Consider the following 17,631-nt stretch of genomic DNA (forward strand, 5'->3'; position numbering starts at 1 on the left):
GACAGTCTTTATTTGCTCTTTTAAAAAAAAAAGCCATGGTTACAAATGTAAACAACTTTTTGGATTGTAGAGTTTTTGTATTAAAATATGTAGGATACAAAGCAAAATATCACAGGCCGCTTCCATCTAATTTTAATTATACAGATAAAAAACACAAAAATAGAACTTTTGGAAGAGGCACTTAAACATGCCCAAGATGAGAATGCTGATAGTATGCACCAGAAGAAGTTTCTTGATCAACATTTAAGCCAGGTTCAAACTGAGTATACAGACTTCAGGAAAAGGATTGTGCTCCTAGAAGAACAGAAGAGAAATGCTGAATTGGACCGTGATGCCACAAAGCAGAGGGAGGATGGATATCTTCTCCAAATAAAAGAAATTAATGAGAAGATTACAAGACTGACATTTGAAACTGATGAGGAAAGAAGAAAGAGAAAAGCAGCTGAAAGCCGGTATGATCAACAAAAGGATGAACATGATAGTGTTTTCCGAATGAAACAAAAGGAACTGGATGATGCAATGTGGCTAAAATTGGAGATTGAGAAATCAATCAAAGACAAAGAGAAAGAGATAGAAAGGCTTAAGAACGGATTGCAGGAAGAGTCTTTAAAAAGGAGACAGTTTGAAAGTGAACTAGATAAGCTTAGGGACAAATTTGAGCAGGAAAACAGGATATTGAAGTCACAGATTGAAAGAGAGGTTCATGTAAGAGAAACCACAGTTGAAAAGCTAACTATAAAAAAGGAAGATGATATTGCAGCTTTGAAAATTCAGTTGGAAAAAGCTTTGAATGCGAAACAGAATCTCATGGAAGAAATAGAACGATTAAGAAGCTCCGTCAGAGAAACTGAATTCAGTAGAAAAAGGGCAGAAAAGGATTCTTTGCAGCAGAAATCAGTTCATGCTGAGGAATCTAGAAAGAGACAGGAACTTGAAATAGAAATTCAAACACTCACCAGACTTAAAACAGAGGAAATATTGAGACATAAATCACTTCAGGAGGATACCTCTAAGGCTATCCAAGACAAAGGAAAGGAGATTGAAAAGTTAAGAATTTTATTCGAGGAAGAAGTCAATAAACGGAAACAATTGGAAAATGAAAATGTCAAATTAAAACAACTGCAAATTGATTTGCAGAAGAAAGACACAGAAAAACTTACCAAAATTAAAACTACAGAGCAAGAGTTTACAGTCATAAAGATAGAACATGAGAAAGTATCTAGAGAAAAAGGTAGGCTAGAACAAGAAATTGTACGACTCCAGAATAATATAAGGGAAGCGAACAATGTCAAATATAAGATCGATGAGGAGCTAAAACAACTAAGGAGGAATGTACTTGAAGAATCTTCAAAGAGAAAAAGGGCTGAAGAAGAGGTTGCACGCATTGAACAAAATTGCAAGGAGCATACACTCTCAATTACTCAGCTCACACAACAGATTGAGCATATCTCAATCATGAAGAAAAAAGTTGAAGATGATCTCTACCGACAGCAGAAGGCTTTTGACCAACAGCTGAAAGAGAAGAATATCAGCACTGGGGAATTGAACAGATTGTATGCAGATGTAGAAACATTGCGTCGCCAGTTGATTCAAGAACAGGAGAATACAAGACAAGCTTGCCAGAGAAATGAACAACTCCAGAAAACTATTGAAGAAAAAACCAAGGCTTTGAATGAAAGATTAAGCGAAATAGACAGACTGCGTTCAGTTGTGGAAAATCTCACAAAAGAACGACTGAAGCTGGAAGAAGAATTAAGAAATTTGAGGACAAATGTTGATGATCTTCAGAGAATCCAAAAGGAAGCTGGGGATGATCAATCAAAAACAATCTCTGAACTGAGGCTCCAACTTGAACTAACTAACAAAAGAACGGCAGACCTTCAAGGGCTATTTAATGAGTTAAAGAATGAGAGGGAAAAATTGAGACTGGAAGTTGAAACATTCCAAAAGCAAGCTCTAGAGGTACATGCAAGTTTTACTGTTTTATCATGTGAAGTATTTTGTATTAGCCTTATTAACAATCTTTACTGTGGGGAAAAAAAAAAGTGACTTAATCTAATTTATTATTTTGAGAACCTTTAATTTACAGGAACTGTGGAAGTAAAATGAGGTAGAATTTCTGTGAAAGTTTTAGACCATTCCATTGGATTTCAATTGGTCAGTTTACTGTGAGATTGGAAACTCCCATCAAAATTCTCATAACCACTTCATGAGTTTATATTTATGAAAATAAAATCATTCTTTTCCATTTCTTAAGTGACATCTTGGAGGATGTTTTGAGCATAAGTGACATTTTGATCGTCAGTCCTGTGATTCTTTCAATCACAAATGTTCCCAAACCTGTGACCTCCACCACCTAGAAGGACAAGGGCAGCAGGCACATGCAAATTCCCCTCTACGTCACACACCATCTTGACTTGGAAATATATCGCTGTTTCTTCATCGTTGCTGAGCCAAAATCCTAGAATTCTCTACCCAACAGCACTGTGGGTGTACTTTCACCACACAGACTGTCGCAGTTCAACAAGGCAGCTTACCACCTTTATTGAGGGCACTTTACGATGTGCAATAAATGCTGGCGTTCCCAGTAATGGATACATGAATAAAAGAAAATCTTTCTAGCACTGTGCAAAATTACACTTATTTTGTTGTCATCATGGGATAGAATTACCCATGGGAGTTTCTTGACCTCAGACAGTAACATTGGAGAAGGTCCCAGAAAAACTGAGTAAATGGATGTTTATGCTTTTATCAGTGGTTTATGCTGATATTACAGTGGGTGATGGAGGGAAACCCTGCAAAAATTACTCAAGCAGTTTTTTTTCCCCCATTGCACTGCTTAGGTACATTATTGCTTTAGTAAAGAATCCATTTAGTTAAGTTTTCTCAAATAAGGTTATTAAAGAAAAGAAAGGAATCTCCAATAAGCAAGTGGTGTTTTAGGTGTCTATAATTCCTTCTGGATCCTCAACAACCACCTGAGATGTCTGTTCTGTTTCAGTTAGATATGGAATGACAATCATCTAATCTTTAATAAATGAGACAGCAAAGACAACAAAACCCAAGAGCATTGAAGGAGATGGAATAGAGATTGATGAGCTGTATTTTTGCTGTTTGGTGTTGGTTCATTGTAAGGAATTTGTTCTTGCTGGTGGCTGCTGGAGTCGAGACTTGGCCTATACAAAAACCTGCATTTTTATAAAAATTTTCCAGCGTGCTACTAACTACTCAGTTTAGTAGTCAGGATTCATTCAGCTTGATGTTATTCCGATATTAGGCCAAAGTAGCAAGTGTTCCCAGTATCCTGTTTATCCAATACAGGATGTTGATTTCTCCTGTGGGCAGACAGGAAGATGGATTTATAGCAGATAACCTCACAATTTGGGATCTAGGGACTGTAACACCCACCTTATCCAAGAAAAGGACCTATTATCAACTCTGAGGGCATATGGCAGGAATCTGACTATTCTTTAAGTAGCAGAGCCTGCTCCCACATATTTTGAGATGGGCTTTGGACTTGGATTTTGCTTTTCATCATGCACCTGCCTCTGAGTTGAGGAGATGAGTAATTTTGATGTGAGGAATTCGGTCAGTTCCTGACCGAAAACTATTATTCACATTCTTTCACAAAGAAGGAAATTCACATTCGATTCTTGTCTATCTAAAACAGTCAAAACGGAGCACTCAAACTTTAGCTGGCAAATGTTTCTCAGCTTAACACATTTTAGCACTGATTCCATCACTTCCCACACTTGCTTATGGTGGGAGACTGGCAGAAACCAAAGGAACTTTGGACCTCACTTCATCTTACCCTACCAGCATATCATTCTATTCCTTTCTCTCATGTACTTATCTAGTTTCGCCTTAAATATATCTATGCTAATCATCTCAACAATTCCATGTGTTAGCAAATTCCACATTCTAACCACAATACAACAGCAACTGTCACAGTACAAGCAGTCCAGAAAGTTTCAGACAACACTTACTTAGTTGTGAGCAAATTTAAAGGAATAGTACACAAAATTGACAAGTTAACTATGTAAAATAGAACATGATTTTATAATTCCTGAAACAACTCTCACTTTTTTCCTTGTTCCATGTGTATTGGTGGCATAATGCATCTCGTGGATTTATGAAAACTATCAATCAATTTAATGTAAAATGAACTTGCATGATGCAATTAAAGTCACAGGTATAATTTGTCCAATCAAATGCATGGGAATGTTGCCAAGAACATTTCAGCTTAAATAGATCTAGGCTACTTGCCTTCAACTTTGAATACAGGCCCCATTTTTAAACAGTTATTTAGTACACAAAGGTTTCTTGAAATTATCACAATTACAAGTTTCACTGAGAAGTACAATACATCACATTTTACTGCTGTCCGTGCTCTCAAGCGACCGCATCACCGGTACAATGTATAACTAAACAAGTTCCAAAATTGAACAACGTGTATCCTTAGGAAATGAAAATCTGATGAAAAGAAACATACAAGTTAAATCTCAAATGCTTTATTAAAAAAACTTTTAAAATAATCTTGTAACCTCTGTTCTCTACTAAACGCAGTTCTTACTTCTTGGGCTTCAATTATTTGTTGTCGTATTCCTCTTTTAAAAATAAATAAATAAATAAATAAAAAATAATTATCCAGTAAGAGTGACCTTTGTGTTGGATACCAAATATTGCCAATTAGATCATTTCCTTGGTGCAGAGGGAACCCATGTTGGCCAGACATGAGTACAGTAATGCACAAAACACAGTTCAAATGATATTCAATCTTTGATTTTCAATATTTAATCAGTTACATGATTCATTGTCAGTTAATCTTGCAAAGTATTTTCTTCAGTGTGGCCACAATTAAAACTCAGGTTTTGCACGAAAGCTGTATACAATTAATGACTTCTAACAAGTTACAGTCACTAGTAAACACAAAGTCTCCCTTATTTAGTTGGAGGTCTTCCCCAATCAACAGCTATAAAACTCTCATCTGGCTAACTTTCTTAAATGCCATACATGGAATAAGTTTTCTTAACAACATCTCCTATACTCCAGGTGGTCTATTGGTTCCCTGCCTCTTGTCCCATCTTGATTTATTGTTCCTGTAAAAACTACACCTTTTAGGTTTGTTAATTTTTCCTTCAAATTTTCATTTTAGAATTGCACGTTTTTTGAAGCCTATTGCTTTAATGTATATTAGCCGTGCCTCATCTATAACTTATAACCTTTGGAGTCAAAATGTTGAGTTTAAGCTGCACTCCAGAGTCTAGGCTGACAGCACTGAGGGAGTGCTGCACAGTCAGAGGCGCTGTCTTTCGCATGCGATATTAAACTGTGGCCCCATTTGCTCCCTCGGGTAGATGTTAAAGATCTCCTGAAATTATTTGAAGAAGAGCACGGGAGTTCTCCCCAGTGCCGTGGCCAATAGATACCCTTCAATTGACATTAAAAAAATTAATAAACTGATTATCTGGTCATTTATCTCAGAACTGTTGTGGGACCCTTGTGCAAATTGACTGCAGCTTTTCCTACTACTACTTCAAAAAGTACATCATTGACTGTAAAGTGATTCGGAACACTCTGAGGTCATGAAAGGCACTACAATAAATGATGGTCCTTTTCCTTTTCACGGTTTATGGTTGACACTCACATTCTTCAAATTGTTCCTTTTCTGCTACTAAAACCTTCTGTTTTGTCTCTTGTAATTGATGAGATGGGGACTTCTACTGTTTTCTTCTCATCCTGTACCTTTATTTTACCTTCTGCTGCGAGCTATTGTTGGATCTTCAAATTATTACATTTCTAATAGGTTCATTACAGCCTTGACCTTTTTTCTTCTCCTTGTGGCTTAATTTTTATTTTGATTCCTCATCAAAGAAGACCATGACCTGTTCAAAGTTGTCCTTGTGTCAGTCAGTGTCCAGTGCAAAGTCCATGATGCTCAAGGGCAAATTGTTCAGTACATTTATCAAAGTTAGATTTGGCTGCTTTGGCTAATTCTTGTAATCTGGAAGTATTATTGTACTCCGTGGAAGTCTCAATGTACTATTTTCAAGTTGCTACCCTTGCAGTCCACCCTTAATGATTCACAAGTTTGACTTCCCAACTGAGATGCCACCTTTAACCAGCAAGTCTCTAATTATTGTGAGGTTGAATTAAGGACACCAAAGTCCAGGATGCTGAAGAGGTTAGAATTAGAGGAATGCTGATAGCTTGGAGGGTTGTGGGGTTGGAGGAGATTAGAGATAGGGAGGGGTGAGGCCATGGAGCGATTTGAAAACAAGGATGAGAATTTTAAAATTGAGGCATTGCTTGACTGGGAGTTATTGTAAATCAGTGAGCACTGGGGTGGTAAGTAAATGGGACTTGGAGTGAGTTAGGACACTGGTATTGGAGTTTTGGATGATTAAGTTTACGGAGGGTAAAACATGGGAGGCAGCCAGCAGTGTGTTAGAATAGTCAAGACTAGAGGTAATAAAGACATGAAGGAGCGTTTCAGCAGCAGATGAGCTGTGGTGGAGCAGTGTTGGGCGATGTTAGAGGTGTAAGTAGGTGGCTGTAGTGATGGCATGGATATATAGATTCTAAGAATTCCAGCTGATAGATAGATTGATCTGTCTATCTAATAGATGGTAAGGATTCTACCTGACATAAGCAGCATCATAGCTCACAAGACTTTCCATCAGAATTCTTCAACTGAATCTCCTTTTGAGAGTTGTTCGTTTATCTCACTCAACCCTAGCAGCTATTGCTACTGCTACTGTTTCCTGCAGTCCAACATTCTTCAGGGATGCAAACCAAAATTCTTTATCTGTCAGTGATGTGATGGCTCATTTTGTAACTGACTTTAGGGCCTGAATGAACACATGCTGGAAATATCAGCTTTCAACATTTTTTTTTGTCAGAACAGTCTCTATAGATACTTGTCTTCATGCTGATTGAGAAATAATCAGAAAGACCAATCCACCATCACTATCCCTGAGTATGTCCTGTCCCAAAGGCAGAACAGACCCACCAGAGGTGGCAGCACAGTAGTATACGTGAAGGAGGGAGTTCCCCTGGGAGTCCTCAACATTGACTCCAGACTCCATGAAGTCTCATGACATTAGGTCAAACGTGGGCAAGGAAACCTCCTGTTGACTATCACCTACTGCAGCACCCCCCAGCCTCCCACCTCTTGGCTGAATCAGTGTGTCTCCATGTTGAACACCAATTGGAAGGAGCACTGAGGATGGCAAGGGCACTGAATGTACTCTGGGTGGGGGACTTCAATGTCCATCGCCAAGAGTAGCTTGGGTAACACCACTGACCGAGCTGGCTGAGTCCTAAAGGACATAGCTACTAGACTGGCTCTGCGACAGGTGGAGGGAACCAACAAGAGGGAAAAACCTACTTGACCTCGTCCTCACCAATCTACAGATGGATGCATCTGTCAATGACAGCATTGGTAGGAGTGATCACCGTACAGTCCTTGTGGAGATGAAGTCCCATCTTTACATTGAGGACACCCTCCATCATGTTGTGTGGCTCTACCATCCTGCTTAATGGGATAGATTTCGAACAGATCTTGCAACTCAAAACTGGGCATCCTTGAGGCGCTGTGGGCCATCAGCAGCAGCAGAATTGTATTCCACCACAATTTATAATCGCAAGGCCTGGCACATCCCTCATTCTACCATTGCCAGGGGACCAACCCTTTTTCAATATAGAGTGCAGGAGGACATGCGAGGAGCAGCACCAAGCATACCTAAAAATGAGGTGTCAGCCTGGTAAAACTACAACACAGGATTACTTGCATGCCAAACAGTGGAAGCAGCATGTGATAGACAGGGATAAGCAATCCCACAACCAACGGATCAGATCTAAGCTCTGCAGACCTGCCACATCCAGTTGCGAATGGTGATGGACAATTAAACAACTAACAGGAGGAGGAGGAGGCTCCACAAATATCCCCATCCTCAACGATGGGGAGCTCAGAACATTGGTGCAAAAGCCAAAGCAGAAGTATTTGCAACAATCTTCAGCCAGAAGTGCCCAGTGGATGATCCATCTCAGCCTCCTCCCGAAGTTCCCATCATCATAGATGCTAGTCTACAGCCAATCCAATTCATTCCACGTGATATCAAGAAACGGCAAAGGCAGTGAGTCCTGACAACATTCTGGCAATGGTACTGAAGACTTGTGTTCCAGAACTAGCCGTGCCCCTAGCCAAGCTGTTCCAGTACAGCTACAATATTGCCATCTATCTGGTAATGTGTAAAATTGCCCAGGTATGTCCTGTCCACGAACAGCAGGACAAATCCAACCTAGCCAGTAAACGCCCCATCAGTCTACTCTCGATCAGCAGCAAAGTGATAAAGGAGTCATTGACAGTGCTATTAAGGGGCACTTGACCTGCTCACTGACACTCAGTTTGGGTTCCGCCAGGGCCACTCAGCTCCTGACCTCATTACAGCCTTGATCCAAACTTGGACAAAAGAGCTGAACTCCAAAAGTGAGGTGAGAGTGACTGCCCTTGACATCAAGGCAGCATTTGACCAAGTATGAACAATTAAACAACAGGAGGAGGAGGTTCCACAAATATCCCCATCCTCAACGGTGGGGGAGCCCAGCACATCAATGCAAAAGACTAGGCTGAAAAGTTTGCATCCATCTTCAGACAGAAGTGCCTAGTGGATGATCCATCTCTGCTTCCTCCTGAGGTCCCTAGCATCACAGATGCCAGTCTTCAGCCAATCCGATTCACTCCATGTGATATCAAGAAATGGCTGAAGGCACTGGTACTGCAAAGGCAATGAGCCTTGACAACATTCCTAGCAACACTGGAATCAGTGGGAATCGGGGCGGGAAACTACTGGTTAGTCGTACCTTGCACAAAGGAAGATGGTTGTGGTTGTTGGAGGTCAATCATCTCCGTCCCAGGACATCCCAGCAGGAGTTCCTCAGGGTAGTGTCTTTGGCCCAACCATCTTCAGCTGCTTCATCAATGACCTTCCCTCTATCATAAGGTCAGAAGTGGAGATGTTCACTGATGATTGCACAATGTTCACCATTCGTGACTCCTCAGATTCTGAAGCAGCCAGTGTCCAGATGCAGAAAGACCTGGACAATATCCGGGCTTGGGCTGATAAGAGCAAGTAACATTCGTGCCACAAAAGTGCCAGGCAATGACCATCTCAAACAAGAGAGAATCTAACCATCTCCCCTCGATGTTACATGTCATTACCATTGCTGAATCCCCCACTATCAACATGCTGGGAGTCGCCATTGACCAGAAACTGAACTGGATCAGCTGCATAAACGCTGTGGCTACAAGAGCAGGCCAGAGGATTGGAATTCTGCAGCGAGTAACTAACCTCCTGTCTCCCCAAAGCATGTCCATCCTTTGCAAGGCACAAGTCGGGAGTGTATTGGAATACTCTCCACTTGCCTGAATGAGTGCAGTTCCAACAATACTCAATAAGCTCGAAAGCATCCAGGACAAAGCAGCCTGCTTGAGTGGCAACCCAACGACCACCTTCAACATTCACTCCCTTCACTACCAATGCATAGTGGCAGCAGCGTGTACGATCTACAAGATTCACTACAATTCACCCAGGCTCTTTTTACAGCACCTTCCAAACCTGCGACCTGTGCAAACTAGAAGGACAAGGGCAGCAGATGCATGGGGATACCACCACCTGCAAGTTCCCCTCCAAGTTACACACCATCCTGACTTGGAACAATATCGCCATTCCTTCACTGTCATTGGGCCAAAATTCTGGAACTCCCTAACAGCACTGTTGGTGTGGCTACATCCAAAGACTGGTTCAAGAAGACAGTTCACCACCACCTTCTCAAGGGCAATTCGAGATGGGCAATAATTACTGGCCTAGCCAGTGACGCCCACATCCCACGAATGAATTAAAAAGAAACCAACCTTTACCAAACACTTGTACTCGGACCTATCTTTTAAAGCATACTTTCTGTTTGGTAGATCAGTTCTAAATGCAGGTATTGTGCTTCACTGCAAAAGGTCCACACACTTTGATTTATGAAAAATCTCAAGTAGTATTTGGAGGGTGGAAGAGTTTTCTTTATTATTTCAATGGAACATGTCCTTCATTTACTACACTACTTGTGTTATCCAACCAGCCCTTGCTATCTACAAGGATGAAAGGATACACATATATTACTGCGATTCGTGTCATTTATCAGTATCCTATTATTGTGTGGTGGTATTTGTTTCTCTTATTGTAGGAGGTAAAAAAAATGAAAATGTTAAGCATACTTTTATAAGGTTTAGGAGGTAGCTTTACAGAACCAATGTCATTGATGCTCAAAACAACTTAAAGGGATATCCCTTGTGTTCATCTCATCAGTATCCTGGGCTTATACATATCCTGGGTATGTTTAAGTTGCTTTTCTATCCAAATAGCTCCAGGTGGGTAATTGTATCTCTCCATGTTTTTCATAAAATATATGCTTGTCTCCTTGAATTCTTTTTGAGTATTACCTAGTTAACATTTTTTTGAAAAGGCCTATGCTGCTTTAGTTGAGTATTATCAAATCTTAGTTAGGCATACAAACAATAAATAGACTAAGTTTTCCAAATTCATGCCCACTGCCAGCATACATCAGGAAATCACTGGTGTGTCACACAATTTTCCAATAAATGGGCAAGTTTCCTTGGCAACAGCATAAACCTGGAGAATTACCGCAAACTTGATTGTCTTAGCTTGGAAGGAAGAAGAATTTGAGCACTGGGATCTCTGCTGCCTTACACTTGACTACCCAATTGCATTCAAGTGACAGTAGTGAGAGGGGGCAATTTCATTGCCTTCCAAATGAAGTAGCAGCAAGCCTGCTAATGGCCCTCTTTGAAGGAGATTGCCTAAAATGGGCCCATTCTCTCTTCAGCCCATAATTGTTACCAAGGAAGCTACGACTGATTACATTTTAAATTTTGAAAAAATCTTTGAGGCACTTCTGCCCCATTTAATACAGGCTCCAGTTCTTTCCAGTTTTTGAATTTGCCTAGCAATCCTTCTGATGAAAATGTCATAATATTACTACATATTAAAACCTTAGAATAAATCTACTTCATAATTACCTGTTTTGTCATATTGTGATGCTATATAAACCGATAACTAATTGACAGGAGAAATAATTTTTAGATTCACAACATGGAATAACTTAGCTCCTCATTTGAAAGATTCGCCACTTTTGCACAAACTTGAAATTAAGGAAGTGTGTAACTTAGTGAATAGTGAAAGTAAGCTAATAGCAGCATGAAATTAAGGAATCCGTTGGAAGAATAAATTTTGAAAGGTTATGATATTAAGCAAATTCAAAAGCTTCATTTTGTTGACCACTTTTGAAATGAGAAAAAAATAATATTTATCTTCTACCTTGACACTTAGGCAACTAATATGATTCAGCAGACACATTCTGCTCATAAAGACATTTTGCAAGAAAAGGAATCTCTCTTACTGAAGATCAAACTCTTGGAGCAGGATAAATCAAGGCTTCAACGTTATGAAGATGAACTAAGTCGAATAAAGGCACTGCTGGAAGCTGAATCCCGTTTGAAGCAGCGACTTCTGGATGAAAATGATGCAGTCAAATCTGATCTAAGTTATTGGAAGAGTCAAGCAGAAATGAGACAGCTAGAAAAAGGAAAGACAAATAGTGAGTTTGAGCGTTTGAAAGCTGAAATTGAGAGATTACAGATGGAAATGAGAACGATTGAAGAAAGGTATAAACGGAAACTTGAGGAAAGTGAAAGAGCAAAGAGATCTGAACTGGAAGCACTGCGTATTAAAACACAATTAGAAATTGAAAAACTCAGTCAGGAACCACCAACACTGAACAAGCAGACTCAGACACATGATATAGTTATGGTAGATTCTTCAAAACTTTTATTTGATGGAGTTCGTAAAAAGGTCACAGCAAACCAGTTGTATGATTGTCAGCTTATTGATAAATCAACTTTAGATCAGCTACTAAGAGGACAAAAAACAGTGATGGATGTTTCGGATGACATTAAATTGAGTCTTCATGGATTGGAGAACATAGCTGGAGTCTACTCACAGCAAAATGGAGAAAAACTCTCAATGTCAGAAGCAACAAAAAGGAATATTCTTACTCCTGATGTGGCCTTGTCGCTTTTAGAAGCACAGGCAGCTACTGGATTCATCACTGATCCAAACAAAAACAAAAAGATGACAGTGGATGAAGCTGTTGAAGTGGGCCTTGTTGACTATAAAGACAGAGAGAAACTCCTGGTAGCAGAGAAGGCTGCAACAGGGTTTAAAGACCCATTTACAGGAAAAGTTATCTCCCTGTATGAAGCAATGCAAAAGGATATAGTTGACAGAGACAGAGGTCTCCGCTTGTTTGCGGCGCAGATTGCAGCAGGTGGAATAATAGATTCAGTGAACAGTGTATATCTACCAAAAGAGCTTGCGTATAAACGTGGGCTGATTGATGCAGAAATGTATCAAACACTTAGCTCTCCTTTTGATAACTCAAAAATTTTTGTTGATCCAAATACAAATACAAAAGTTTCCTATCAGCAGCTAAAGTTAGCCTGTAGAACAGATCCTGGAACAGACTTGCTTCTTTTGCCTGTGCAAAAGAGTGAAATAATGTTACCGGGGATTAGAGCAGATGTGTCAATAAACAGTCTTCTGGAGGCTGAAGTTATAGATCAAAAAACTGCTTCAGATCTTGAAAGTGGAAGCTTAACAGTAGAGGAAGTCGCTGATCAGTATGGGCGCTATCTGCAAGGCAACAGTAGCATTTCAGGGGTGTATGTTGAAGCCACAAAGGAGAAGCTTCCAATCTACCGTGCCATGAAGAAAGGCTTGCTTAGACAGGGCACAGCTCTTGAGCTTTTGGAAGCTCAAGCAGCCACAGGTTATATAATTGATCCCATCAATAACCAAAAGCTGACAGTTGAGGCTGCAACTGCAAAAGGAGTTATAGGTCGAGAATTCACAAATAAACTTCTTTCAGCAGAAAGGGCCGTTACTGGTTACAGAGATCCTGAAACTGGGAAAATCATCTCATTGTTTCAGGCAATGAGAAAAGGCCTGATCGAACACAATCATGGCATTCGTTTGCTGGAAGCCCAAATTGCAACTGGTGGAATTATTGATCCAAAGAAGCGCCATCGTTTGCCAGTTGATATTGCTTACAAACGTAGTTACTTTGATGAAGAACTGAATGAAATTCTGATGGATCCAGGTGATGACACCAAAGGCTTCTTTGATCCCAACACAGAAGAAAATCTGACCTATCTTCAGTTAATGGAACGGTGTATTATTGATAAAGCCACAGGCCTTTGTTTGTTGCCACTGAAAGAAAAGAAAAAGGAATCCACAACCACCAGGTCATCTGCAGTGAGAAAGCGTAGAGTTGTTATTGTAGATCCTGATACAAACCAAGAAATGACAGTACGTGAGGCATACCACAAAGACCTGATAGATTATGAGACTTTCCTAGAACTTTCTGAACAGGAAGCAGAGTGGGAAGAAATAACAATTACAGGATCAGATGGGACCACAAAAACTGTTGTTGTTGACCGAAAAACTGGTAATCAGTATGACATTGAAGACTCGTTAAAGAAAGGTTTAATTGATAAAAAGAGTTTTGATGACTACCGCTCTGGAAGTTTGACACTTACGCAGTTTGCAGACTTGTTCACTGATAAGATCAATATCAGTACATATAATGGGAGTGTACCGAATATTTTAATAAACACGAGTCCAAGTCCATCGCCAAGTTTTAAAAAAACTTCTTTTGATTCTTCAGATGACTCTACTCCTATTGCAGCAATATTTGATACTGAAACATTGGAGAAAATAACAATTTCTGAAGCCATACGTCGTAGTATTGTTGATGCTATTACAGGGCAGAGGTTGTTGGAAGCCCAGGCCTGTACAGGAGGTATAATAAATCCTGGAACTGGTCAAAAACTATCCATTCAAGATGCTATATTTCAGTCTATTATTGAGGAAGACATGGGAAAGAGATTAAAGCCAGCACAAAAAGCATTTGTTGGTTTTGATGATGTGAAGAGCAAAAAAAGGCTCTCTGCAGCAGAAGCAATGCAAGAAAATTGGCTGCCGTATGAAGCTGGACAACGCTTCCTCGAGTACCAAATTGCTACAGGTGGACTGATTTTGCCAAATGTTTCAGGACGAATCACCATTGACGAAGCAGTAAGAAAAGGCTTGGTTAATGCCAAAGCAGCTGAGAAACTGCAAGACACCAAGAGCCATTCAAAAAGCCTAACCTGTCCCAAAACAAAATTGAAGATTTCTTATAAAGATGCGGTAGATCGTTCAATGGTTGAAGATAAAACTGGCCTGCGGTTGTTAGAAGCAGCATCATTTTCTACTAAAGGAATTAATAGTCCTTATAATACAGGTGGCTTCTCTGGACCAAATTCTCGTTCGGGTTCCCGTTCCGGTTCACGAAGTGGGTCAAGGCGCGGAAGTTTTGATGCCACCTCATCCAACATGTTTGTCAGTACTCATACAACTTATACGAGCAGTTCTTCTTCTATACGCTAATCATTTACTACAAATATCTAAGTAATGTTGATTTTCAAAATGTGTTGAAAATCCAAATTTTTATTTTTCTTTTCAAACTCTTTTTCATACGTGTTTTTATTATACACTGGTGCCCTGTTAAGATCAGAGTGTTGCGCAGAGGAATAATAAGGTTTCTAATAATAAACAATTCAGTGTGAAACCTTTATTTTACCACAAGAGATTGCTATTTTACATAGTTAATGCTATGTATTTTATAGTAGTTTCAAAGTGCCAATGAAAGGAAACAGTTTAAAAATGTCAAATCTTTGGTGGGGTTTTAATGTACTGCATTGATGTTTTATTCTGCAGCGAAAGGTTTTTGTACATAGAAACATAAATTGATCTTGAGTGGGTTTCACTGTATTGAATGTAGTCTTATACTGATGTGTAATGGGATGTTTTTATTTGGGGGGGGGGGGGGGAAGAGAGAAGAGATTGTACTCAAAATTTTAATTTTTTTGATGGATGATGAATATTCAGTGCATGACCAGAAAATCCATGCGCTAATGAAAAGGAGTAATCTATCAGTTTGTACGCATGCTGAATTTTAAGATTGTGTATTCTTGCTTTTCTTTATTAATAAAGTTTCATTATTGGAAATGATTTGATTAAATGCTTTCATTAGCAATACTGCCATGTTCACTTGTTGAAATGCAATGTACATGAAATTTCACTCACATGGAGATTGGTTTGCACAAATGATGAACATGACATTCTTGAACATGTTCCAGCTAAGCTGAAGTAGACTCTGTTGGTTGACAATGGTCTAAGTAAATAGGCAACCTGAAATTACTTCTTAGTGGACTAGAATGTATAACAAAACCAACTTCATATTTGTCAGAGTAAGCACTGATTTGACAATTTTGTTAAGAGATGCCACAGTGGTCAATTAAAAAAAATTGAAAATGTACACACCTGTAATTTCAACAGGGATCCTCTAGGCAGCGGTCAACGGATCCCCTGGAGAAATGGTGTGAATGAACACTTACAGCAGTTCGTAAGGATTCTGCCGATATGCCATTCAAGTTATAGCAGAATATGGGTAGAACCCTGCAGAAATTTAGGACCACAATTTCTACCAATACTCTAATACTACCGTCTTGAGCAGTACAACTACATATTAATGTTGTGAATAGAATAGCAGAACTGAAAGCCTTGAAATTCCATATGACAAGTTTGCTGGATTTGCACCAATGCATTTCGAGATGCACCTGCTAACTTTCTACAGAGTGAATTGACTGGGTATTCTACGGTAAGAGGCTCACCTCCTGACTTATCAACCCTCTCCACGCATGCAGGGCACTGGTCAGGAGTGTGATAGAATACTCTCCACTTGAGAGCAGCTGGAACAACAATCAGAAGTTCAACACCATCCAGAACAAAGCAGTCTGCTTGATCTACATCCCATCCATTAGTTTAAACATCCATTCTCATCTTTTGCCCCACTACTGACGTACCATAGCTGCAGTGTGTGCTATCTACAGGATGCATTGCAGCAAATCACCAAAACGTCTTTGGCAGCTCCTCAGAAGGCAACAGGTACATGGGAACACCATCTCCAAGTTACCCCTCCAAGTCACACAGCATCCTTACTTGACCATATATCACTGTTCCTTCATTACCATTGGGTCTAAATCCTGGCACTCCCTACCTAAGCATTATGGGAGCACCTTCATCACTTTGACTGCAGTGGTTCAAGAAGGCCCACCACCTTCATCTTGAGGGTAACCGAGGCCAAGCAATAAAATGTTGGCCTTGGCAGCGACACACATCCCAAGAATGATTTTTTTAAATTGTGTGTCAGCTCATTTGTACTTCTATTAGATGATCAGCACAAATTCCATGTGAAATAGGAGTAATGTGCTAGATGCTTGGAAATTAAAATACAGCCTTTAAAAAGCTAAGTCTGCCTTAAATTCACAGCAGCAGGCAGAGGGGTTAGTGAGTAACTAGGGAAGTGTTCTTGCCCCACTTTTCAAGAATGTCTTCCACGGAAGGATCTGCTATAGATAGCCAAAGAAGAAATATGGGCATTCCAAGGAGAAACAAAAGATCACAACTTAAGTGTCTCATCTGCAAACTATCCTCGGAGATTGAACAAAGAGTCAGTGAGTGTATGAGGTCTGCATGGGAGGAAGCCACAAAAATGGGAGTCTTATGCTACTTGGAGGAAGGTGGCACTGATGCTTAGTGCTAATTTTTACCCCCAGAATTGCAGACCAGTATCGCAAGAGGTTCAATGACTTTACCATGACAGGCAAGTAAATTTCTCTTGATCATCAGCACACTCTTCACCCTAAAATTAACACCTGTACAACTACTCTTCGCACAGTTAAAAGGGGCAAAAACTTGGGATCTTACATTATGTGTAGACAGGAAAAAAGACAGAAGCGCAAGGGGAGAGTCAACTGTGTAACAGCCCCGACAAACAATTTCTTCTGCAGCACCTGTGGAAGAGTCTGTCACTCTAATATTGGCCTTTTTAGCCACTCCAGGCGCTGCTCCACAAACCACTGACCACCTCCAGGCGCTTACCCATTGTCTCTCGAGACAAGGAGGCCAAAGAAGAAGACATTATCCTTAAGAGATGAATCTGCACTGCATCCCCTTCCAGGCCAATATATCCTTCCTGAAGCACGGTGCCCAGAATTGAACGCAATACTCTTAAATGGGATTTAACCAGAGCTTTATGTAACTCTAACATGACTTCCACACCTTTATATTCCAGCACCCTCGCCCCAACTTGAGGTAAAGGCCATTGTATTAATCTTTCAAATTATTTTTTGAATCAGTCCATTAGCTCTGTACTTGTCCCTCTAAATCTCTGCTTTTCCACAGTTCCTAGATTCTATGTATTTAGAAAATACCCTGATTTATCTTTCTTGGGTCCAAGGTGGATGAATTTACACTACGCTGAGCTTCATCTGTTGTGCCTACTCACTAACTCATATATATCCCTTTGCAACTTTCTGCTGCATCTACAGTATGTATTCTGCCACCTAACTTGCATCATCAGCAAACTAGGATATATGGCTTTCTATTCCTTCATCAA

General features: G+C 40.0%; 1 protein-coding gene across 4 annotated transcripts in view; it reads left to right on the top strand.

Annotated features, from left to right (window-relative positions):
* The window catches only part of dspa (desmoplakin a), a 105,468-nt gene extending 90,289 nt beyond the window's left edge, over positions 1-15,179 (top strand). For 3 of the 4 annotated variants that reach the window (XM_068032445.1, XM_068032447.1, XM_068032446.1), the window contains exons 23-24: positions 145-1,962; positions 11,400-15,179. In XM_068032445.1, coding sequence (XP_067888546.1) covers positions 145-1,962; positions 11,400-14,558 — 4,977 coding nt within the window. In that variant the 3' untranslated portion in view covers positions 14,559-15,179. The remainder of the gene's footprint in view (positions 1-144; positions 1,963-11,399) is intronic. The other variant, XM_068032448.1, reaches the window with a different exon arrangement.
* The last annotated feature ends 2,452 nt before the right edge of the window (positions 15,180-17,631 follow it).

Source organism: Heterodontus francisci, chromosome 5 (assembly GCF_036365525.1).
Source record: "Heterodontus francisci isolate sHetFra1 chromosome 5, sHetFra1.hap1, whole genome shotgun sequence".
Classification (NCBI taxonomy): domain Eukaryota; kingdom Metazoa; phylum Chordata; class Chondrichthyes; order Heterodontiformes; family Heterodontidae; genus Heterodontus; species Heterodontus francisci.